Genomic DNA, 23,456 nt, shown 5'->3' on the forward strand with positions numbered 1-23,456 from the left:
AGAAAATATGATTTCTTTTGCTTTATTTACAGGCAATAGTGCTCAATTAAATGTAACCATGCAGCTACACTTCTAGAATATGGTGGAGATTGATCTTTTCCTTCATGTTTCACGTTTATAACAGTGGGAAGAAGCTAATACTGATGCAAGAGAACTGCAGGTCTCCAAAAGTAAAAGTACAACTATACAAGCAGGCTACATCAAACCAGTTTAAAATATAAAAATCAGCATATTGCAGGTAGGCGTGTTCATTTTAAGAATGTCTCGCATCCAGGCTACCGAAACAAAATAAATACCTACAATATATGGTCTCTTTTTCATAGTCAATATTACTACACACAGAATGCATATACTTTGCATATATTTGTTAACATTTTTGTTAATGGTGAAAATAGATAAATCTTAGTAACATATGTACAAAGCTGCGAAACTGTACCGACAAGATCCACACCACTCAAAATACCTCATTTGAAACCGAGGACGCAACTGGAACAAGTTATAATCAAAAGATTCTTAAACAGTTTATTTGTTGTGTGTATCTGAGTAATTTAAACCTCACAGTAGAGTCTACATGCCAAAAAGCCACTAAATGTATGTGGATACAACATACTGTGCATAAAATATGTATGCATATAAGGCGTACATTTTCTACAAATATTTTTGATGCAAAGTGTTTTCAGTCAATTGTCCCCAAGCACTGCACATTATAACATTCATAATGAATGGATCATAATCATAATGCCCTAAAAGCATTATATTTCCCACTAGCTGTACTTCAAACATCAGCAGATGCTTGCCAGTGGAAAATCTGGAGCTTATTACTGATACTGTATGTATGGGGTTGAGGTGTCAGGTTGTTCGTATCTCACGTGAGGATCATTTATACAGCATGCTTACAAAAAGTCCTGGTGGTAACAGACAAACATACCAAAATATGTATTACATTTGATATAAACAACCTATATATACACACATTCTACAAAAACTGTATTATGTACAAATACATAAATATATAAATATAGCATCTGTTATACAAAAATAAATATTTTCTATTTTTCTTGTTTTTTTTCCTCTACAGTTTCATCCATCTTTTGGATCATGTGTCCCTTGTTCCTTAAGTTGTTTTGTGTTCTGAGTTGCTCCCGCTTCCTGTTGCTCGGCGTCTTGCAACCGGTTTAAGCTCCCATCAAGTGTTGGAAACAGGGACAAGTCTGTGGGGAAAAAATACCGCATTCAGAAAACCTTTACAAAACAAGTTTCTTGCAGGTGCTTTTGACCTTTATTGTAATACATAAAGTAACTGAACGCACCGGCGGTGAGCTCCCCTTCCATGTGAACTGCTTCAGTGAGGGAGTGATCGGCCTGCGAGGAATCAGGACTCTGAGATGGCTGCGTAGGATCCGATAAACTAAGGATCTGCGAAGGGGAATCATCAGGCACACAGCATCCCTCTTCATGACAACCAGGCACCCTAAGAACAAGAAAAAGGTTTAAATTATACTTATTTTTATCTTAACAACGTAAACATCTCAGTATAACAGTTGCCATTTGAACAATTTTGCTTCCATAATGTGACACAAACAATATTCAATGATGGATATATAATAAAACACCTTTAAGAGTGGGTGTTTTATAATAAAATGAAGCGGTATTAGAATTCTTACCCGTTACAGTAATTGTGGATATGTGGTTGCTGATTGGGAAGTTTCTGAGGCAACAATGCATCACATTCCAGTTCATAGCCAGCATCCTCCTGCAAGAGAGGAAACAGTTTGAACATCAGTGTAATGCATTATCTTCATTCACTGGCCTAAAGCAGTAACGCACTCTAACGGTGTTGGATAGCACAAAACATTAGGCTCCCTGGCTGGGCGATGTATGGAAGAATTTTTAGACTGTTTCTATGGCGGGTTAAACGCTCATGTGAAGTTGCTGTGCTGTGTGGTCACATAAGCTTAAGCATTGCTGTTTAAAAAAAATAGAGATTTTAAGGCTTTGAAACAATCGCACACAGTGAAAAAGAATTTGTATATGTGTTTGCTGTCTAGGCAAAAAAAACACATAACAGTATATTGGATCTTGGCAGCTCTTGAAGTGACAGCAGCCTAATATTTCTGCTTTCTGTCATTCATGTTAATCAAAAATCAAAAAGGAGAAATTTCTCAATGCCTTTAAATAATCACTTTTGTGGCTTCAGTAAGAAAAAAAATATATAATCAAAATTTAGACAGTGAAGTGTTTTTAAACATTTGATCATCATTTTACTATGGTATCAAATATTTTTTATTTAATCAAAATATAAGCCCTTTTTTAAAGCAAAATGACTATATCATGATATATACTGACTTTGGTCATATCGGCCTATTAAGCACCATTCAAAGTGTCCAAATTACCTGGCGTCCAGGAAGGCGCTGTGTAGTGTGTTTCCCATTGGGAATGTATTCTCCTTTTGGAGCATACACAGTGTGGGCAGAGGTCAGGTGGGGGTCTACAGGACAGGGTCGACCAAGAGCCAATCCCTGCAGAGGTACCATGGTGTACTGGCATGGAGAAACTGTAGCTGCCAATGTTGGAAAGCGCATGTCTAAAGTTTGTTCTGAAATAAAAGAAACACAAATGAGCATCCTTCTATCTTATCTTTGGATCCTTAATGAAGTTTTTGTGTTTCTAAAAGGGCACGCACTTTGTTTGGCCCAAACTCTCCACAGACAGATGGGGATGAAGGCCACAATGATGAAAACAAACGCTCCGAGAACAACGCCCACAATGAGGTAAGGCAGATCACCAGGCCGGGGAACTGGGTTTCCTGGATGGTCGGGCCTGGACGACGCCGTCTCTGGGGGTGTGGTCCTCTGGTGAGGGCGAGCTGTAAGTACACACAGATGTTCACACTTAAGATCTGTGTTGTCAGAAGAGATTGTTTCAGAAATTGGCTCTGAGGTGCAGTTCGCGACGAGATTGAGAGCAAAACGACACAAACCTTTAGTTTCCATAATGACGACATTTCCGAATTCGCTCTCGCCTCCTTCGTTGAAACACTGCATTTTAATGTCGTAAGCCGTTTCGGGCTGTAGGTCAGTGATGGAATGCCAATATCGGTCACCTAAAAGAGCATTACACGATTACATTTTATATTTCACTGATATATAGTTGGAAATGAAAGAATAAAGGAAGTGCATGACTTACCTTCCACTATGTCCTTTTTGTAGTCACTGTCATTGTCGCTATCGGTGGGTCGGTAGAAGATGTAGAAGCCATAAATGGGAGTGTTGTTGACCGGTGTGTACTGTAGAAAGAACATAAATATTTAGTTCAAGGTCTGACAATGTCATTGTGACAACAAACTGCTCACATTTCTTGAATTTGATCATGGAAAAGCGCTGAAAACTAAAATGCTTACCGTCCACTTCAGAATGATTGTGGTCTCATTGATGGCTTCATTATATGTGATGTAGGGTCCATCGATGGGACGTCGGTTTGGTGGACCACTGCCCACCACTGTGTAGGCTTTAGAGGGAGCGCTTGGTGGACTCGCTCCCAACACATTAACGGCCAAAACTCTGAACTTGTATGACGTTCCTGCAAATGCAATGGAAAGAAAAACATACAAGGTCAACTTCTCATGTGTCTAATGGCATTTCTAACTCATCAACTGATCATCTCCTTCACCGATGTGAATCTCACCTTTCTCCAGGCCTGTTATCTCGACTGAGAGGCGAGACGGAGGAATGTTGTTCACAGCCACCTCCCACTCTCCACTGCCTTTCCTCAATTTCTTGTACTCCACACGGAACGACTGGATGGGGAATCCGCGGTTCCCGCGAGGGATCCACGTCACATAGGCTGAGGTCTCTGTGGCCATTGAGACAGTGGGTCTGTCTGGTGCTTCTGGGGCTGGAAAGACAAAAAGAAAAGACTGTCAATACAACAACAAATGCTTGCAGTGAGAGTGCGTATGCATGCACACTGTACATCCACAAACACATACAACACTTACTGTAATCTCATCCTTCATTTATGATTGAAAGAAATCAGAGAACAGTCATGTTAGCATAATCAATAATAGTATTAAACAGAACTCTTAGAAACTGATAAATGTTTTATATATATATATATATATATATATATATATATATATATATATATATATATATATATATATTCTTTTTTTGTTATATTTAATATCACAGTTTCTCAGAACTTTACTGCAGCTGTTATATCACAGGCAAATATATACTCACGCAGGAGACGAGGTGGCACCACTGGCGTTTTTTGGGGCCCTATAGGTCCTCCTCTCGCCCTGCTGCAGACCAACATTAAAGAGACATTTTATTTTATTACTTTTTTTTTTTTACAGATATTACAAATACAAATTATAGATATTAAAAAGTATAAAACCCTTCAGGGAGATTTATTTAGTGCTAAGAAAATAGTGTTCAAAGTTTAAAGCAGAAGGGTAATCTTGAAATATATTTATGGCTGCATACATTTGCCTGTTCTAAAAGTCATCATCGCAGGCTGCCCAAGTCCAGCGCAGTTCTTAGCGGCCATCTCCACTTCATAGAGGCTGGCAGGCTGCAGTTTGGTCAGTGTAAGCTTGTGCTGGGAGCCTGAAATTGTATTAGTGGTCCACTCTCCGGGAGATTCTCCAGCCTGTGAGAGAGAAAAGTATGTGAATGAATCACGTGACAAACATACTATCAAGTGAAATGATGCAGATCCCACTGGAAGAATGAACTAAGCTGTGCTGTACCTTTCTGTACTTGACGACATACTCCAGCACAGGGGCTCCCCCATCATGACGGGGTTTCCAGGTGAGTTCGTAGTAGTCGGCCTTTCCCGTGCGTGGCTGACTCAGGATGACTGGTGCTTCGGCGGGGACACTCTGATCTCAGAGCAGTCGAAGGGCAGCACAGCACTGGTTGCCACAGGCTTCAAAGGTGGCTGTTCTCGCAACACCTTATCTGGGCTCAGCGGTCGAATCAGGGGCAGCTTACCTGACCGTGAGGGCACTGAAACCACAGGCAAGAAAGCAGAACATTTTTTAAATGAGGAAAATACTATTATAAAATCAGTAAATACACTACAAATTAATAATTAAAAAGTTGTAGATAAAATATTATCAACCTTATTATTTTTTTTTAATGAAGCATTATACCTGTTGGGACAGTTAGGAGTCTTGTGGCTGCCTGTGAGCTGCCCACACCGTTCTCTGCCATGCACTGGTACATGCCATCGTCCTGCGGCCCGACGTTAAGCACACGCAGCACCTGTGAGGTCACCCGATGCCGAGGTGACGGACTCAGGGGCTGAGCGTTGTGGAGCCACACCACAGTGGGCGAGGGCTTGCCCCTCACCTGACAGCTGAAGCGCACCGTGTCGCCCCATGCTACGTCCTGCTGCTGCAGCTCCACACGCACCTGGGGGGGCTCTGAAAGACGAGAGAACAGAGTTTTAGACAGGTGTATGTCAAAACATCAGAACAAATACTGAATGGCATAAACCAACAAGCATGTTGATGGTTTAACAGCACTAAGCATGAGTGCTGTTTGTGATGGCATGCTGCCGCAGAGGAGTCTGGGATAGACTGGGTTCTCTCACCCTCTTCCAAAACTTGATGGTTGGCTGCTAGTGAATCAGCTCGAGCTCATTAGAGCAGCAGCAAGAGCGGCTTAATTAATCACAGCTGCCGTGAGACGAGCCCACAAAAACAACCTCATCAATGTCTCAGAAACTCAATCCTACACACTCTCACAAACATGCTCTTTCTGTTCAGTAAATGTACTGTGGGTTCATTTGGATGCTTATTATCAACTATTTTCTCTCTGGTTCTGATAGATGCTTATTACCTTAAATCAGCGGTAAATTACTGGAAACTGAAACTCGTGCCATCACACACACAAAATGTTCCAGCACTGAGCTGCTTCCTGTCTTTTATAACACACTTCATGTCAGTTAATGTATTGGCTATCAGTTAGATTTTTTTATTGATTAAAGTTTTTAACATAAAAATTTTACTGAATTTCTGATCATTTGCTAATACATTACCTAATGTTAATATATACGACTTGAAAAATATTAATGCATGTATAAATCGACATTATCTTAGATTAATAAATGCTGTAAAAGTATTGTATCATCATAATACCTAACGCAGTAATTAACAGTGTAGTGCAAAGCTTTAGATAAAATATGACTCCCCAAAGTGTGCGAGACTCTTCCTCAATCATACTCACCGAACACCTGCACGTCGTACAGCACCCTCGCAGAACTCTCAGAGCCGATGCCGTTATCAGCGTGACACACGTAAATGCCCGAGTCGCTCTCGCTCACGGCATCAATCAGCAAATTGCTAAGCAAGAAGCGGGTGTTGTTATGATTTCGCAAGTCCAGACCGTCCTTAGCCCATGTGACATGTGGAGTAGGAATGCCGCTGGCCACACACTCAAGCACGAGCCGCTGGCCTTTATTCACCATAATAGACCGAGACGCAGGTGGATAGATGATACGTGCGGCCTCAGACGTCGAACCTAGACAGGATGATACGTTTCACTTAATTCTATATGAGCAAAAATGCATTTGTGTGTGTGTGTGATTTCTGGTTTCCACTTACGTCGTATTCTAAGACGATCAGTAGAGGTGGAGGTTTTTACTTCCTGGGTGACAGGATTGTAAGCAGCACATTTGTAGGGACCCTCATCATCCTGCGTAGCATTGGCTATCTGGAGGTTTCCTGATGGCATGATCAAGTAATTCCCTAGAACGCAATAAGAAAACCAATGATTGGCATCTTCAGGAGAGATTTGAATAGTAGAAACAGATTTTTCGACAGAATCTAATTTAAGAATCTGCAACATTTCTTCAATCTAAGCTGTGACCTTCACTATGACTTAACTAAATATATAAACAGAAAGAGCAACTGCAACAGTCATGCTAACAGTCAGTGCTTTGTTGAGTGGACAAGACTAGACAACACACAAAGACTTGATGGCTCTCAGCAAAGACAAGTGCTGTCAAACACCCAAATACCAGAATCAGCTAGTGTTCATTAAAAAAAAAAAAAAGCAGTAACTGAAGCAAATCGTATTTGAATTCAGATTATGCGGGTTGTAAATAACCGAATGGTGGCTCAGGTAAAACAGAGCATCAATTTTAGCCATAAATGTGAAGCGTGCAATACAGGTAACAAAGAGTATGCCATAGAGTTACAGTCAAAATGTCTATACTGTAACACTTTATTTTAAGGTGTCATCGTTACACATACTTCTACACTGAATTATGCACAACTACATGCCATTAACTCTAAATTAAACAACTCCAATCCTAGCCATATAGTTAGCATATTTAGCTAACTGATATTACTCAGCTGGGGAAAAAAATGACTGTAAAAGAAGTTTGTCAACATTAATAGCAATTATAGCACCTCTTGTGGCAAATTCAAGAAAGCAAACATTTACATTGTATTGTACCTTGTAATCTGACATTTCAGAATGAAACTTTCTTTGCACAATCATGTACTTAAAAAGAGCAGTTGTTCTAGGGCTGCATAGTCAAATTTTCTAATCGCAATTTAATTGTAACTGTTTAAAGTGTTTATTATCTGTGGGTTTTTTTTCCTTCATTGGGTTGCCGAGAGATTTTCCATTGTTTTCATTTCAGTGTAACAATGCCATTCATAATTTTGCTTTTTTTTTTTTTTTCAAAAAAAATAAACCAATCCAATGTGTAACTGACATTTGAGGCAAAAATGTGAGGTAAAAATATGGCATGCAGTTGCTTCAAACAATGGTATATACATCACTCAGTGTAAATGATAATCGTAATTAATAATCGCAGTTGCATTTTCAAGGGAATAATGTTAATAACTTTTTTATCAATTAATTAACATGACTACCATCTTGTGAAAATCAAGTGAAAGCATGCTGAGACTTCCTAGTAGATCTCAGACCCCTCAATTAAGAACAACTGGTGTATATTGAGCAAAATAGCAAATAATTATATAAATAAATAAATAAAACTTAGTAAAGTGTACCTTTAGAAGTCTCCAGCCACTCCTGTTTGACACTGTAGCGGACCTGAGCTTTGGGTTGACTCTCAGGCAGATGGCACTCAATCACTGCTGTGTTCCCTTCATCCACCTCGATCTCCTGCTGGTCATCTGGCTCAAAATCACGCAGCTCTGCACGCAAACACACAAGAATGATACATTTTTCAACCATATAGCATATACACTAAACCAAGAAAAGCAAAAGAAATCTCAAAAGTCCAAGTGTTGGTTTTGAGCATTTCGAAGTTGAAAGCCTCTTTGTATTCCATTCAGGAAACCGAGACGCTTTAGAGTGCATATGCTTAGGACTTTTACTGGGATATCAAATGGGCAGACACCCAATAGCTCTGAAAAACAGAGACAGAAAGTCTAGCTTCCTTAAGCTCAAGTCAGCCCAGGCTAAAATGAGGTCAAAGGCTAAAGGTCGGCCATCTCTTCAGTTTCAAGGGAGGAAAAGCAGTTTGGATTGCAATAAAATGGAATAAGTCTGTCTAAGTAAGTCTGTGTGTCATTCTGTGAAGGGAATATTTTCCAAAGGCAGACGAGGAAAATTGCACAGCGCTGTCCTGAAAAAACCCCGAACTTAATCAAATATCTCCCCAACTGTTCATTACTCCTCTCACAAATCAAATCGTTTCATTGTTCTCCAGAGTTTAGTTATATTCCTTGGCGTCTGACACGTCTTGAAGTTATGTACAACAGAGCCAAAAGATCTGTGAGGTAAAGATTAAAAAAAGCTCTTTGTTAAGTATTCCTGGAACCAAGGACATACAATGATGGATGAGATGAGCGCTTAAATAATCAGCATCTGATAAACTCTTTGACACCGGCTGCATCTGTACTCTGAAAGTAATCATCGCTTGGTTTTTGAAGTGAAATAGCTTTTTGAAATCATTTCTTGGGCGATGAGATTTCCAGGATATGAGGCTAAGAGCAGGGTGGAGATTGTTTTGGGGGGAAAACGATCCATTTGCTAAATCAATCAGTGTCTTTTTACAGCCCACTCCTGCCAGCATCCCCCACCGCCCCATACCTCTCCTAAATTCCTCAAAGAACACCTTTAACCCCTCCTCCGCCTCAAAACATTCCTGCCCCTCAGGTGTGCGAGAAGAGTAAAAAAAAAAAAAAAAAAAGAGAGAGAAAACATTAAAATTAAATGTTTTATACAAAATCAAGAGTCATATACACTAATTTTCAAAAATTTGAAGTCAGTATGTTTTTATCCCTTTAAACTGATCAAGAGATTAAAAACTTTAAAAAAGGGTACAAAAGATTTCTTTTCTAAATCCTATGATCCTATAAAATAGGACACCACACAAATCATTAAGTAGCACAACTGTTTCCAACATTGACAATAATAAGAAATGTCTCTGTGCAACAAATCAGCATATTAGAGTGATTCCTAAAGAATGATGGTTCACTAAACTGGAGTATTAATGCTGAAATTTCACCTTTGCCAGCACAGGAATACATTCTAAAATATTAAAAAGTTTAAAATAACTGTTTTGTATTTCACAATATAATATCACTGTTTTCACTGTAATCTTGATTAAATAAATGCAGCCTTGGTGAAAACCAAAACAAAAAACAACTTGTAATTCAAATCTAGCCATATAATGACTTTGGGTAAAGATGTGGACTGAGGCTAGATGCTAGTTGTCAGCGTATAAATAAGCTACTCGGTTTCCATCTCTTCCTCACACAAAGCAATCATATAACATCAAAAGACTTGGAACACTGCATACGAGTCATATGGACTGAATTTAAACTGTTTTACGGCGAATGAGCAAAAAAACAGTGGCAGAGTACAACTAAAAACTGTGAAGCAAATGTTTATATAATTCTAATATGTTTGTGAGTGAAAGTGAGGAGGTAAAGGGTGAATGTGAGATTTGTTTGCGTGCATGCGGTACATTTTAAGTCTCCTGGAGGCCTGGAGAGCAGGGAATGCTGGGAGCCATTCAGGATTAATAGTATTTATAAAATAGATCAGACACGTTTCCAACTCCACTTGGCAATGCTTTCATACATGCTGCACGGTTACTTAGCATTCATCATTTTTATGTCTGGGGCCGCTGTGCCTGTGTGTGTGTATGAGTGCTCATGTTTGTATGATGTTTAAAACTCATACTGAGATGATGCAGTAACTATTGTGTGGGATATCGCTGGCCAGGCTACGTGTAGCCTAAAAGACGACAAAGAAAAACAAGTTCGCCCAAGAGTTTATTGAGAATTAGTTACGCCATGTATTAAAAACATATGTGAAGAGGTGTGTGTTGTGTGCGAGAGAGAGGGAAGAAAGGGGGAGAGAGAGTGCCGAAGGAATGTTTCTTGGCTGGAAGGACACGGGAGGCTCACTTGTCTGTGGAGGAATTTAAGAGGAGAGTTTGAAATAATGCTCAGGCAGGCAACGGCCTCCCCAGTGGGAGACTCTTCAGACAGGATTCCTACAGAGACGGATACCAGGGAGAGCCAAGCTCTTTCACAGAGCAAAAACAAATGGGCAGAGCTTTGAAATATGGAGACGTGAGACAACTACAGGCTCGCGATCACACGCAGCGGCCTCCCAGAGGAACCGTCCAACCTCTGGCTGACTAAAGGAGGAGGTCTTTATTAAATTAGAGCGAGGGGCCGACGTGGGATCGTCAGAGACAGGGGGCCCCAGCTAAGAGCTTGCATCTGCGCACCCCTAGCCCTCCACTTCTAATTCATAGTCCTTATCAATTACATCTAGCAAATGTACGAGAGTCAAAGTTAAACGAGGGAGGCTGAAAGTCAGAACAAAACAAATGAGCTTTGAGAGGACTGAAATCCAATGCACCATTAAATGCTATGAGCAGAGTTCGAGAGAGGGAAATCGGGAGGGGGGGTGATGTAAAGCATGCCTGCTTTGGGGAGGTGAAGATGGTGTCAAGAATCTCATGTCGCGTCTCATCTTGACAGAAGATCCTGCCTCGACTAGTCCCGCCTAACCTACACTGCTTCCACTATCACACAAACACGCATGCATGCAAACAGCTCTTTAGAATTTCGTATGTGGAATATATTCAGTTTATAAAAATAAGGATTTTGACATTTCTGTGATATCAATTTAGCAATGAAGCTGTTTTAACAATGTCCTTTCTACCTTTCTGGGCCTTGAACATGGTAGCTACATTATTGTCAATATGCAGTGTCAAAAAGCTCAGCTTACATCAGAAATATCTTAGGCTTTACAGATTTAGAACAAAAGGAGGGTGAGCATTTAATGAAAGAAATTAAATTTTTGGATGAACTATCACTATAAAAGGGAGACAAAAAAAGATTTTAAGACTGTTCAACTATTTATTTAAATGATTATGGTAATAATATGATTTGTAATGAAAGCGCTGTAATGAATGAGAAAAAAAGAATTACTCTCTGCAGACATTGCAGATTTTTTAACCCAATGCGTACCACCATTCAGAAGTTTAAGGATTTACATTTTACATACTAAAAAAATACAGTAAAAAATATTATTAGAAAATATAAAAAATTACAACAACCCCAAACTTTTAAATGGTAGTATATGCAGAAGCTTTTCAATTCTTTTTCTGTCGCTTTCCATTCCGTCTCCGCGTATGAAAAGAGGGAAGCAATGGAGAACAGGGAGGAGGCCCTTCACTAATGGGGCCCGTGGTTCACCCGTACACACACGCACAAGCATTATGGTGGGTCACATTACACGCCCCTTCCCGTGCTCCAACACTGACTAATTTAGTGCAAACACACACACACACACTAGCAGTACAGCTGGCACACAACCACACACTACAGAGCTCTTTGAATTCAGCACAGAAAAGTTCACAACACTGTGTGTACATATGTATACAACAAATGTGAGCGTGTGTACTCACTAGCTGCAGTAACATTGGCCGGAACACTAGCGCAGGACCCAACGCTGGTGGTGGCCACACACTGGTATCTGCCCACGGTGAGGTTAGTAAGGGAGGGGATGTAGAGCGAACCGGGCCGCACCAGCACTCCCAGCTCTTCGTCGCCCCCAGTTGGCAGCTCTCTGCCGCTCAGACGCCAGCTGATGTTGACGTGGTTGGGCAAGGCGCTGCAATGCAGGGTCACGCTGCCTCCCAGTTTCTGTACCACGGAGAGAGGCTCCTCTGTGAAGACTGGGATGTCATCTAGAAAGAGACAGTGGGACATAATAATGATGATAAATAAATATATCACTTCCAAAACAAATATAATAGGTGTCAAACTCAAAAAACTTCATGAAGTTTTGGTGGAAATAGGTAACGGAGAACCAAGACATCAGAAACCCACCTTTAACAGCTGCACTATCCTGCAGGCAGCATAGCAGAGCACCCAGGGCACACAACACTCGAATCTTCCGCTTTCTTTCCCAGGGCATCCAATCCAATATCCCAGACATCTTCCATACACTACCCCTGTGAGAGAGAGCGAGAAAGAGATAGAGGTCACCAGCTGAAAATAAAGTTAATGTGACATTACATTGCGCGTGTGGTGAGTATAGTTATGAACCAACAAACACACAAAACACAACCTGGGTCATACAGTTGCCAAAAACAAGAAAAGACAACAGATTTAGGGCCAAATCCATTTACAAGTCATGCAGTAAATGGATTTACTACATTAAGTAGTTTTTTGTTTTGAGAGAAAGTAGTACATTCAGCAAGGACATATTAAACTGATCATAAGTGAAAATAATAACATTTAGAATACAATGATACAAAATGTCTTTTGAACTTTCTATTAATGAAACCCTGAAATCCCTGAAAACACTCTTTCCAATGCTAATGAATAAATAATTAAACACTAAATCAGCACATTTCTGACTGATTTCTGAAGAATCATGTGGCACTGAAAACCAGAGTAATGGCAGGAAAAAAATATTTTTTGTAATTATATAAAAAATGAAAACAGTAGTAATATTACACAATAGTTTCACTATAGCTTTGACCAAATAAAAACAGCTTTCATCAGTATTAAGACTTTTTATTAATGATCCTAATCTAATGTTAGGTAGCTTTCCTATCCCATGGTCCACTTTAAGGGTGCAAAAATGGTGTTCAGCTATTCCTGAAACAACCTTTTCCTACAAGTTCACAGAACACATGCTGAAACACACAACCTCTTGAACCCACATTCAGCAGGTCGAACTGTTGAGACGGGTGCCCGGATAAGAAGAGGGGAAATCTGAGCCCCTCACTCAGGTGTAACCGATACAGGCGGGTTTAAAAGAAAAAGACCTGCACACAAAGGACAATGGGGTGGGGGTGATATCATTTGTGTTTTCTGGAAATATTGAGTAGTGTAATGTGATCCCTACAAAGACGCAAACCGAGGGAGAAAGAGCAAGCGGGAGAAAAAGAGTAATGGTTAGTGTATTAACAGTTAATGCAGGAAAGGGAGCGTTTCTCTCCCTTGACTCTTACTGCCAAGTTTCCCGAATTCTTTCCTGTCAGGTTAAACTAACAACTTCCCGTCAGGAGGAGGAGGGTGGTCCATTGCTCCCAGACTGCAAATCTCTCGCTCTCACACACACAAACACACACAACTCTACTCCCATCAATTGTAAGTAATGATTAATGAAGCCTCACAGAAAGATTGAGAGCTCAAACATGGGAGGGAACCACACGATGCAACTCTAGAAAAAACCCTGCAAAAATAAATGAAGTCTGCGTCTTGGGATCTGGAGTTGTTTTTCTGGAGCTGGTAGGTACATAGCCATTAGCTATTAGCCAAACTCTGCTGACGGAATAGAATGTGTGCCATTTACAGACTTTGGGGTTGGCCCTAAATAAATGTTTTTCCGTTTCCAACACCAGAAATAAACAAGTTATGCTGTCTGCATAAAGCTGCAGAGAGATGTTATTTAGTCTGACTGATTTGGAAATGTTGGACTCATCATTTTAATTACCATATGTGTTAAAACGCTGATGGATGCCGCTGTCCGCTACAACATTAGCTTGTTTGTTTCTCGTCTCTGAAGTGGAAACGATGTGACGCTGATTCCAGGCACATCGGGTAGCTAAGACCATACTGACCAAAGCAAATACTCAAAGTGGTAAAAGCTAGCTGCTTGTCAAGTTAAGTGAACACTCAAGTTCTCCACGTTTAGTCATCAGCTTTAATCAGGTCAATAATTGGCTCACGTTACTGCTCTTTTCATATTAATGCTAAAATTAATGATTTACCACCATGTTTGATAACGATTGCAATTATTAAGAACAGTAAAACTACAACTGGTGACATTGCTGTTAATACTACAACTACATCCATTACTACAATTCTAGGTGTAGATGATTTCAGGTATGTTTTGACCACAGCCAGTGACTGTGAGGTGTAGTTGTGTATATGGGTGTCACACACTGAAAATGTGTTTTTTTTTTACAACCTCCAATGGACAAAAACATGGCAAAACACTGACAAAGCACCTTTTTTCTGCTGTACTGTGTATTAACTGACTGTCAAAAAAAGTCTCACTGAAGTTAGATAGGTATATTACTTTGCCAAATATTTATCAATTGTCAGGTGCTGTTGAGGACCTGAACATCAATCATTCAGCCTGTAAAACATTACAAATGCATTTTAACCAACTTTCAGTGAATAAAAACTGTTGCAAAACATTCATTTTTTTCCCATCTAGACTAGTTGAGAACATTTGCCCTGCCAATGTTTTATCTAAAATATTTTGATTAAATAAATTGTGTGCAATATTTTACATATCACGTTTTCCTAAAAATTAAGAAATAATTTAGCATAATTCCCACAAAATCTTATAGAACTTTACCTTGACAAAATAATCAAATCAGCAGAGTTTGTAAAAACAACCACCTTCGATACCCCACAAATGACAAAATCTCTATGTATGCATAAAAACAAACATATAGCATAGAACTGATTTGACCAGGCAAATAACAGCTCTATCAATAAAGCTGAAGCCATTATTATTTATGCTCCTTATCAATCCCACTGCATTGTGAAAACCAGGCCAGGCGTTTGCATCAAATAAACTACAGCATCTACCCAGACTATCAAGCTCTTTGGAGCCAATAAAGCTGTGCTGTCAACAGGAACAGGACAGCTGCCCTATAGGTTTGGACAAGGCGGCAAAAGTGTCTCCTTGACTGTCAAGCCACCTGTCTCAGGCGTCAGAAATTATCCCCTTGAACACACACACTTCACTCAGACACATATGCCCAATCCCGCTCATGTCATCACCTGCTCCGAGACAAACGATTCGCATTTATTTCAAGTCACAACTGTCACAGGAAATAATTCATAACGCTGTAATTTGTTTCCTTCTTCACCAACAATGCACAGGCAGGGGGAGTCAAACAATACTGTAAGTGAAAAAATGCTGCTGTGTAAGTATGTGACCCCTTTAGAGAGCAGAGATCGCATTGATCTGAGCATCTGGATAAGAGCGGTACAAAGGCATGTGCGTTTAGACTCTGTTTATAGGAGAAAGGGAGAAAGAAAGAGAGACAAAAAGCATAATGCTGAAGTGACTTCATAATGCCTCTTTGTCACTAAATGGAGTCCTTTCTTCTAGGGCCACTCTGGTCACTATTGTCCTCCAGCCTGTGTGAAATTCATTTTGACAACCCTACTAATTGGATAAAACCGTTCTCGGCCGCCCGTGGGCCTCCCTCGTACCGTTCACATTCCATCTGCTTTCCGCACAGAGGGAGGAGAAGAGTAACGAGGAGGTGAGGGGAGGAGGTGGGGTTTAGCTCCTTCTGAATATTTATCACCCCTCTCTCCCTTCACCCTATTTATGTCCTTCAGACCCCCCCGACCCATCCTCGATTCTCCAAACATCACAATACCCCCCCTTTAGATAAACACATGCGGTGTCAAGTGTGAGGAGTGCTGGGTTCAACTGCCTGCGCGGGCCCATGGCCCACAATGCCACAGCGCATATCTGCCATGCGGGAGGCCCGTTGCTCCGGGCGACGGTAACAGGCAGAACGCACCTTAATAGAGTGGAGAGTCATTGTAAAGCAGTGAGCCGGCGCACGGACAATAACCCTACGGCCCCCTGTGAAAGGAGAGACGTTTCTCAGAAGGGCCAGAGGAAGAGCTGATGGGGGCAGCTCAATGGACAAGTGAGGGTTGCAGTTTTGGCCTGGGGGAGATGGAGAGCCGAAAGTGGTTAGAGGATGTGGGGGTGGGTGTAGGGGGGGGAGATCTAAGCTTCAGGGATCCAAATTAGAGAGTGGATGTCAACTGGTGATTGACCGAAGAAGGGGGAAATCGAGATGGTGGATGGTTGGAAGTTTGCTGGCCATTTGGCTGAAGGATACAAAAATGGAGAAAGTACAGTTCGGAGGGAGTTTTACTGAAAGGCTGGCCTCTTTACAGATTAACAACATGCTTTAATGTTCTGTAATAATATAAGAATAAGAATAGCTCAAAATATTTGTCTGCAATCACAGGAACCACCATTCTGACCAAACCTCCACTGAATGTTTCCAAGTTTAAAATAACTGTTTTCTACTTTAGAATTTATTTATTTCTATGATGGTAAAGCTGATTTTCTTCAGTGACACCTTATCCTTCAGAAATCAACATAATAATATGTTGATTAAGAAAGATTTCTCATCATTACCAAAGAGCCCTGCTCCACATTTTTGTAGAAATCCCAAAAAAATTTCTGAGATTTTTTTTGTAACATTACAAATGTGTTAAATGTTGATTGGGGACTATGCTGAATAAAAGTATTAATTTCTTAAGTAAATAATAACCTCCAAACAGGTACAGTAAAACAAAACATTGTTCCACATTGTTTTTCAGTAAACTGTTTCTATGCGTTAATCTAAAATAGGTTTAAGCAGTTCATTTTTAATTTTTTTTTAAAAGCACTGTATAAATAAATCCAATCTTCTTACTACGTTTCAAAAGTTTCCGATCTGTAAGCTCTTCTGATTGATGTAAACAGATTATTGACTTTTTAACTGATTTACTGAACCATTTGAACTTTGCAAACTTCAAAACAAAGTTCATATCAACGGTGAAACTATGTAGTAAGACAAGGAAAAACTTGTCTTTAGGCCAAATAAAAAGGCCACTAAAATCACTGTAGTATTTAAAACATTGCTTCATTGTATATCCCCATCATGAATATTCAATATATCACCCAGACTAAACTCTGGGCATAGTTCACCTGCTGCCACAACCATGACTTTACCTTAAGGGCTCTTCAGCATCACGTAATCCTCTGGAACGTTCTCATGGCTCTCAGGACAGATTAGCAGGTGTAAGCAAAGCAGAATCTTTTCCAGGTCTGCCTAGACTCCCACAATTCACCGCAAAGACATCAGTCGTTCCCATGCCGGAAAATTAAACATCAAAAGCACCACTAACAAGGCCAATACCCCCGTACCCTTTAGTCTATTAATGAGCAACAACCACCCCTGCCCAAAAATACAATAATGAGACCCACTCAATGGATTAACGAGCAAAAGATTGAGCCAAGTCCAGGGGCTCTGATCAATTAAGCACCCTGATATTTGCATAATTCATATAACAAGGCAGCATTAACTAGCACACGCTAATTATTGAGCATGGCTACTTTGAGCTGGATGGTCATGTGACTGCATACCTTCGTTTGGCCAGACGATGGGAACTGTCAGTTAGGATTAGACTGACTCTGTTTTCGTGCTGCTCCCCACCAAGGCAGGTATTATAAGAGGTTCAGTTTGCCAAAAATCCATTACAAAACTGTCTTGATGTAAAATATTGTCAATCAGTAAATGGGTCCAATGAGCTTAGATGACGTCGCACACATCTTACAAACAGAATATTAGCCAATGCTATAATAATATATATATAACAAGATATATTATATGTGAGGTTTGTGCGTTGAACATTCTTATTTGCAAAAACAGTCTAATTCAACTAAATCACTTTTTAACTACAAGTTAACAAATGAATCTAACAGAATTAAACACTTTTCAAATCATGATGCAGGACAAATGTTTTACACTTTCAAACACATGCAGCCATTGTGAAGTGCATTACAAAATAAAGAATAGAAATTAATACTGAACATATTTTCTTGTAAAACCACACAGAGCTTATAGCTGTGCAGATGAGCGGGGAGAGGGAAGAAACGGAGGGGCCCCTGCTGCTCTGGCAGCTTTTCCATCATAGTGAATGGAACCAATTATAAATCTAAAGCAATTTCTCCACATTATTCAACAGGAACTCAGTGAGCTTAGACTGCCTGCGTGCTCGCCAGCAAGAGCCCAGTTCCAAAGATCGGAATGAAAACAGGCAGAATGGGGTGGGAAATGAAAATATATAATAAAAATAAAACATCATAAAACTGTTTATAACACACTCGTGCAAAAATGCCCGGGTGAATGACTGTAAATGTCATTGATACAACACAGTCAAAAAAGCAAACAAAATAGGACATTTAAAGCTGAAAAGTGTCTTTTAATGTCTTTTAAAAACGGTTTTAGTATGGTGAATGTCAAATCAGAGCCAAAGGTCTGGCTTTGGCAAAGGAAGCCCTTGTCAACTGTAAACACCTGCAACATCCATGACCACACAGTTTGCAGACACATCAAAAGCAACACCGACCACATAATAAACAAACCCTAAACTGCAAAACAATACAGTAGCCTTTGGCTTCTGAACATACCTTGCTGTCCAAAAGGCATAAAGATGAGGAAAACAGCCTATCTACTTCATCGCAAAACAAAACAGCTATGCTGAAGGACATGTTTATAACACTGTTGTTTAAACGTTTGGGGTGAGTATGATTTTTATTTAGCAATGGCACATTAAATTAGTCAAAAATGACAGCACAGACATTTATAATGTTATAAAAGATTTGTTTCCTGATCACCAAATCAGCATTAGAATGAATTCTGAAGGATCACGTGACACTGAAGACTGGAGTAATTGCTGCTGAAAAAAAAAACTGCTTTATGTTATAAATAAATCAGATAAACCATAGCTTATAATATATAAAAATAGAAAACAGTTAGACTATTTAAAATTGGAGTAATATCGCAATAATACCTTTTATTCTATTAATAGAATAAAACTAATTCGGCTTTAGTGAGCAGATTAAAATATCTTACAGATCGCAAACTTTTAAAAAGTAGTATATATTGCGAATCAAAAATTATAAAGCATTTAACAAACTCTTTAAAAACCTTATGTTTGAAACGGAGAGAAAATAGTTAACGAACTACTAAGTGAATTTGATGATAATTTTTTGTATAAAATTCCAATCAGAAAGTATAATCTACCCTGGACAGCCAATGGAGTAAGTGTTTGTAGAACTGTTTCAGAGCATGTGCGTGACTCTGACAGTGAGCTATAGGTCTCTAAAGACGAGTTATCGAGAGAGTGTGAATGGTCTTGTGAGAATGTCTCCATTACTCTGTGCTTGTCAAACGATTCTTAATCTTTGTACAAATATCAGCTTTACACACACTGAGCTGTTTGTCTGCAAACAGTCGCTGCTTACTTACCAAGGTCTGGAGTTTATCAATGATCTCACCGCCTTGCAACAGACACACTGACACAAACAGCAACATGCCTCTATGTTTGTGCGTTTGCCTGATGTCAGAGACAACTCGAGTCAAACACACGCTTGACATAATACAGTGTTCACAACGACTAGTGAAGCGACAAGGTAACCCATTACCAAGTACTTCAGGACATATTGCTTTAAAAAAATAAAAAAATCATTAACTCAGGCTACACAAGATGAGTTTGTTTCTACGTCAAAACAGAGAAATTTTGCATTTCATCATTAGATCAACAATGGATCCTGCGGTGAATGGGTGCTGTCAGAATGAGACCACAACCTACAAGTAGTTAACAAAAATTGTATGTTTGTATTAAATTTATATGCGTATTAATTTTGAACCTCTATCCATAAACATTTCTTCATAATTAGTGAAAAAATGGTCTTGACTGAATCAGGAGAGAAATATGCATAGATCAAGCACCATTTACAAGCAAATTAGAGGAGTCTTAGCCATTTATAGATTTAATGTTTCTTACAAACAAATGAAGCTTTTCACCTCACATGTCTTCAACTGATGCATTGGAAGTGTATGGATTACCTTTAGATTGCAATGTTTTAATCAACAGTTTGAACTTTCATTCTGACGGCACCCATTCACTCCAAAGGATCCAATGGTAATCAAGCAATGTAATGCTAAATTACTCCAAAATCTGTTCTGATAAAGAACAAAAGTATTCTGGACAGGCTGGGAGTGAGCTAATTTTCTTATTTGGGTAAACTACCCCTTATACAATTAGGGTTTTCAGGAAAACAAGAGGAAACAAATATGAGAAAGTGAGAAAGTCAACCAGCCACCTGGACATCCAGGTGTTATCATGTGCCTAATGAAACGGAGAATGCTCTGAAACTAAATTACCTCAACCAGGTGCGGCCCCAACAGCGACTTTATATTTCAGAGACTATTATTCTTCACTGCGGGCTAAAAATTGCCTCTTGACAGCTGCTGTACTTTTGAGCTTTGGATAATTCAGAGCACGTTTGGAAATAGCAGACTGACACGCCGTGCATTCCACTATGAGAAGATAATCCTGATTGGAGAGCATCTTTTACCCGCACGAACACACAAACCCGCAGATTGTTGCCTCTAGGCTGTTATGACTGCATGAACATACCCGCTGAAACAGACATGAAAGCCAACCTGGAGGAGTTTTTTATTACACAGCCTTCTTCTGCAAATTAACAGTAAAAGTTACACCCTTTAAGAAAACAATAAGCTGGTCCAAAAACCTCTGCGGCAACAGAAAACCTCCACATTTAACAAGACTAATCAGCTCTCATTTGGTCACACACACTAGAAATGAGTTCATAATGCTGACGCCTACAGCCTCGTTGTCTATTTTTCTATGAAAACAAGAGCATTTAAAAGACATATGTCACATCCCTGACATCTCTACCACGCTGATACCTGATCGGCCTCGTCCCTCTCATCTATATGCCTTTATGAACCTTTCCAAATCCCCAGACGGGCCTCTCTGGCTCAGCTATGGGATACCTGTTACACCGAAAGAATGCGGAGCAGTGAGGGCATGTCATCTGAAATCTGTGCATCCATCTGTGCATAGCTAATAGGCCTTCCCAGCATTATAACCAAATAAGGTCAGAGCACTATGAAAGCCAACAAGATAATCAGACTGGAATCAATTATGGAACAACTTTGATCCACCCGACCACCAATCATCTTGAGCAAAAACCAGCTACCACAGTTTTTCCTCAGATTGAATTCTTGGCATTCGAGAAGAGCGATCCGGCTCGCAAGAATCTATCAACTAGTTTAGAAACGAACGCAAGGTCAGCCGGCATTCCTCACAGTTTTCTTTCTTTTTCGAGAACAATGCAGCACCTGGGCACTAACATTTTGGGGCTCTGGTAAACTACATTGGCAGGTTTGTAACAGTATTGTCCTGGCATTACTCTATAATAAGCATGCAGGTCTGTATGAACATTTTGCAAGTCAAATATCAGAAATCAACCATGTAGTTTGGCTTAACAAATAAACAGTATAATTTTCATAACTTTTTCTTATTAAAAAAAAGTCAGCATAGGTTATTAGACTACAATAAAACATGCATTATGAATGGTTTGTTTATTTTTATATTTATTCATTGCTGTGTATTTATTATTCATCATATTATGCCGTTTAGATAACTAAATATTCACAAGCGTGTTCTTTCCTTACATGTAGCTATGTCTAACAGACAAAACGATGACTGATTAGGAACAAAAAGTTATAGAAACGTTCATTTTAGACCCAATGAGGCGAAACAAGATAACAGCTAATATTTTACACAACTGCTACAACACCTCTTTGTAATTGTTTACAAACAAACAACTTTGTTTGTGATGTTTTAGGCACACTTTCCTAATGACCAACAATTATCAACATTTGACAAATTTGTTTTATCAACATAAAAAAACAAAGTCAAAAATGTCAGCATAGAATGGCAAAATATATAAACATGCATGATTTATTAAAGTGTAAAGTTTTGTTGAGGACAGTAATGTCAACTAGCTGAATGAGGCCTGTAAAACTATGCAAAAGTTTTCATGTATTCTTTTAAGATACTTTAAAACACGTTTATTGACACTCTGACAAAGACACGTTAATACAAACATATACCAATTCTCATTAAATGCAGACGTATTTTAACGTTGCCTATGATTAGCATTAGGGGACTAATGAACATCACAGCCGCAGCCAAAGCGCATTAAACGTCTGCCGTCTTTTAATCAAATACCGTCACAAATAAAACGACTAAATACTTTTTGGAAGAAGATGGGCAACAAAAGGTAACCTCGGAGAGTCGGGAATCTATTACAGCAATCTGATAAGAGAACGTCGAAACAAAATAGCTAGTTGGCTAACACCCGCATCTTTTCCCAAAAAAAATATAAAACGGCATATTTCAGAGATTAACAACACGCGATCATTTCCACAGGGTGAGTATTCGCAAAAGTGCTGAAATGTAAGAAATACCGTGAAAGGGGAAGGAAAGTAGAGTAAGCTATTAGAATAGCATGGTGGGGTTCCTAAAAACAAGAGATGTTTTGGGGGGAGGAGAGAGACTTACCAAAAACGTGCAGTAACGTTAGTTTGGAGTTGAATCCACTAGTTTTGCGTTGGTCGACTTTCCCCAACGTTTTTCGCCGTTTAATCCAACAAAACTGCAATCCCTCTCCTTCTTTTCCCCGCAAACCGCCACTGCCTCGGTAATTCACTGCTGCAGCAGCACCGACATTTTCTTCGGCTCCCCAAGTTCTTGCATTGAAAGGACGTTTTTGGATGACTGAGTCCTGGAACAATTCTCCCTTTTGCGAGGAACTTCTCGGGCCCTCCCACTTCCCAAGAAGGAGGAGGGATCTGAACAATAAAGATTCCTTCCCGAATCTCAGCGCAGTTCACGCTTGTCTCGACTAAAGAGATGGCCTTTATAGCTTGATTGGAACGTTCGTGACGAGAACTTTGCGTTATCTTCGCGCGAAACGTGAACGTTCTTAAGGTTACGCGCGCTGGATACGGAGCCCTTCCCCCTCCCGCTGCCTCTCTGTTCTCCCTGATTTGGTATGCGCTCGGTTTGCATTGACCCCCGTCTATTGAAGCGGCAGTCCCGCAGGCGCAGCTGTGCCGTGTTGTGCGGGAAAACCTCACCGTGAGGACCCCCGCATGGGTCTCTCGGAGCCAACGGGTTTATTCATAACCGACCATTCTGGCAAACATCATACCATTACAGACATGGTCAGTGGTGAACGGCTCTACAAGACCTCCCACCATTTACCTGAACGGTTATTTCAGCATGGAAAACTATGGCTAAGTGTTTGGCTAGGCCTATGTATTTCTTAAAAACGAAACATTTA

The 23,456-nt window shown here is 39.9% G+C and overlaps 1 protein-coding gene across 1 annotated transcript; it reads right to left on the reverse strand.

Moving 5' to 3' along the window:
• Positions 1-6: 6 nt before the first annotated feature.
• Positions 7-23,061, reverse strand: boc (BOC cell adhesion associated, oncogene regulated). Its single transcript, XM_043225891.1, is given in 20 exon segments — positions 7-1,211; positions 1,311-1,471; positions 1,665-1,753; positions 2,394-2,596; positions 2,684-2,866; positions 2,981-3,103; positions 3,187-3,286; positions 3,401-3,579; positions 3,685-3,894; positions 4,242-4,301; positions 4,488-4,653; positions 4,754-4,881; positions 4,884-5,012; positions 5,159-5,431; positions 6,237-6,530; positions 6,614-6,757; positions 8,033-8,179; positions 11,923-12,204; positions 12,347-12,471; positions 22,673-23,061. Coding segments are annotated over 19 exon segments (3,111 nt in total). The 5' UTR covers positions 12,456-12,471; positions 22,673-23,061; the 3' UTR covers positions 7-1,080.
• Positions 23,062-23,456: the final 395 nt, after the last annotated feature.

This window comes from Puntigrus tetrazona, chromosome 24 (genome assembly GCF_018831695.1).
Source record: "Puntigrus tetrazona isolate hp1 chromosome 24, ASM1883169v1, whole genome shotgun sequence".
In the NCBI taxonomy this organism is placed as follows: domain Eukaryota; kingdom Metazoa; phylum Chordata; class Actinopteri; order Cypriniformes; family Cyprinidae; genus Puntigrus; species Puntigrus tetrazona.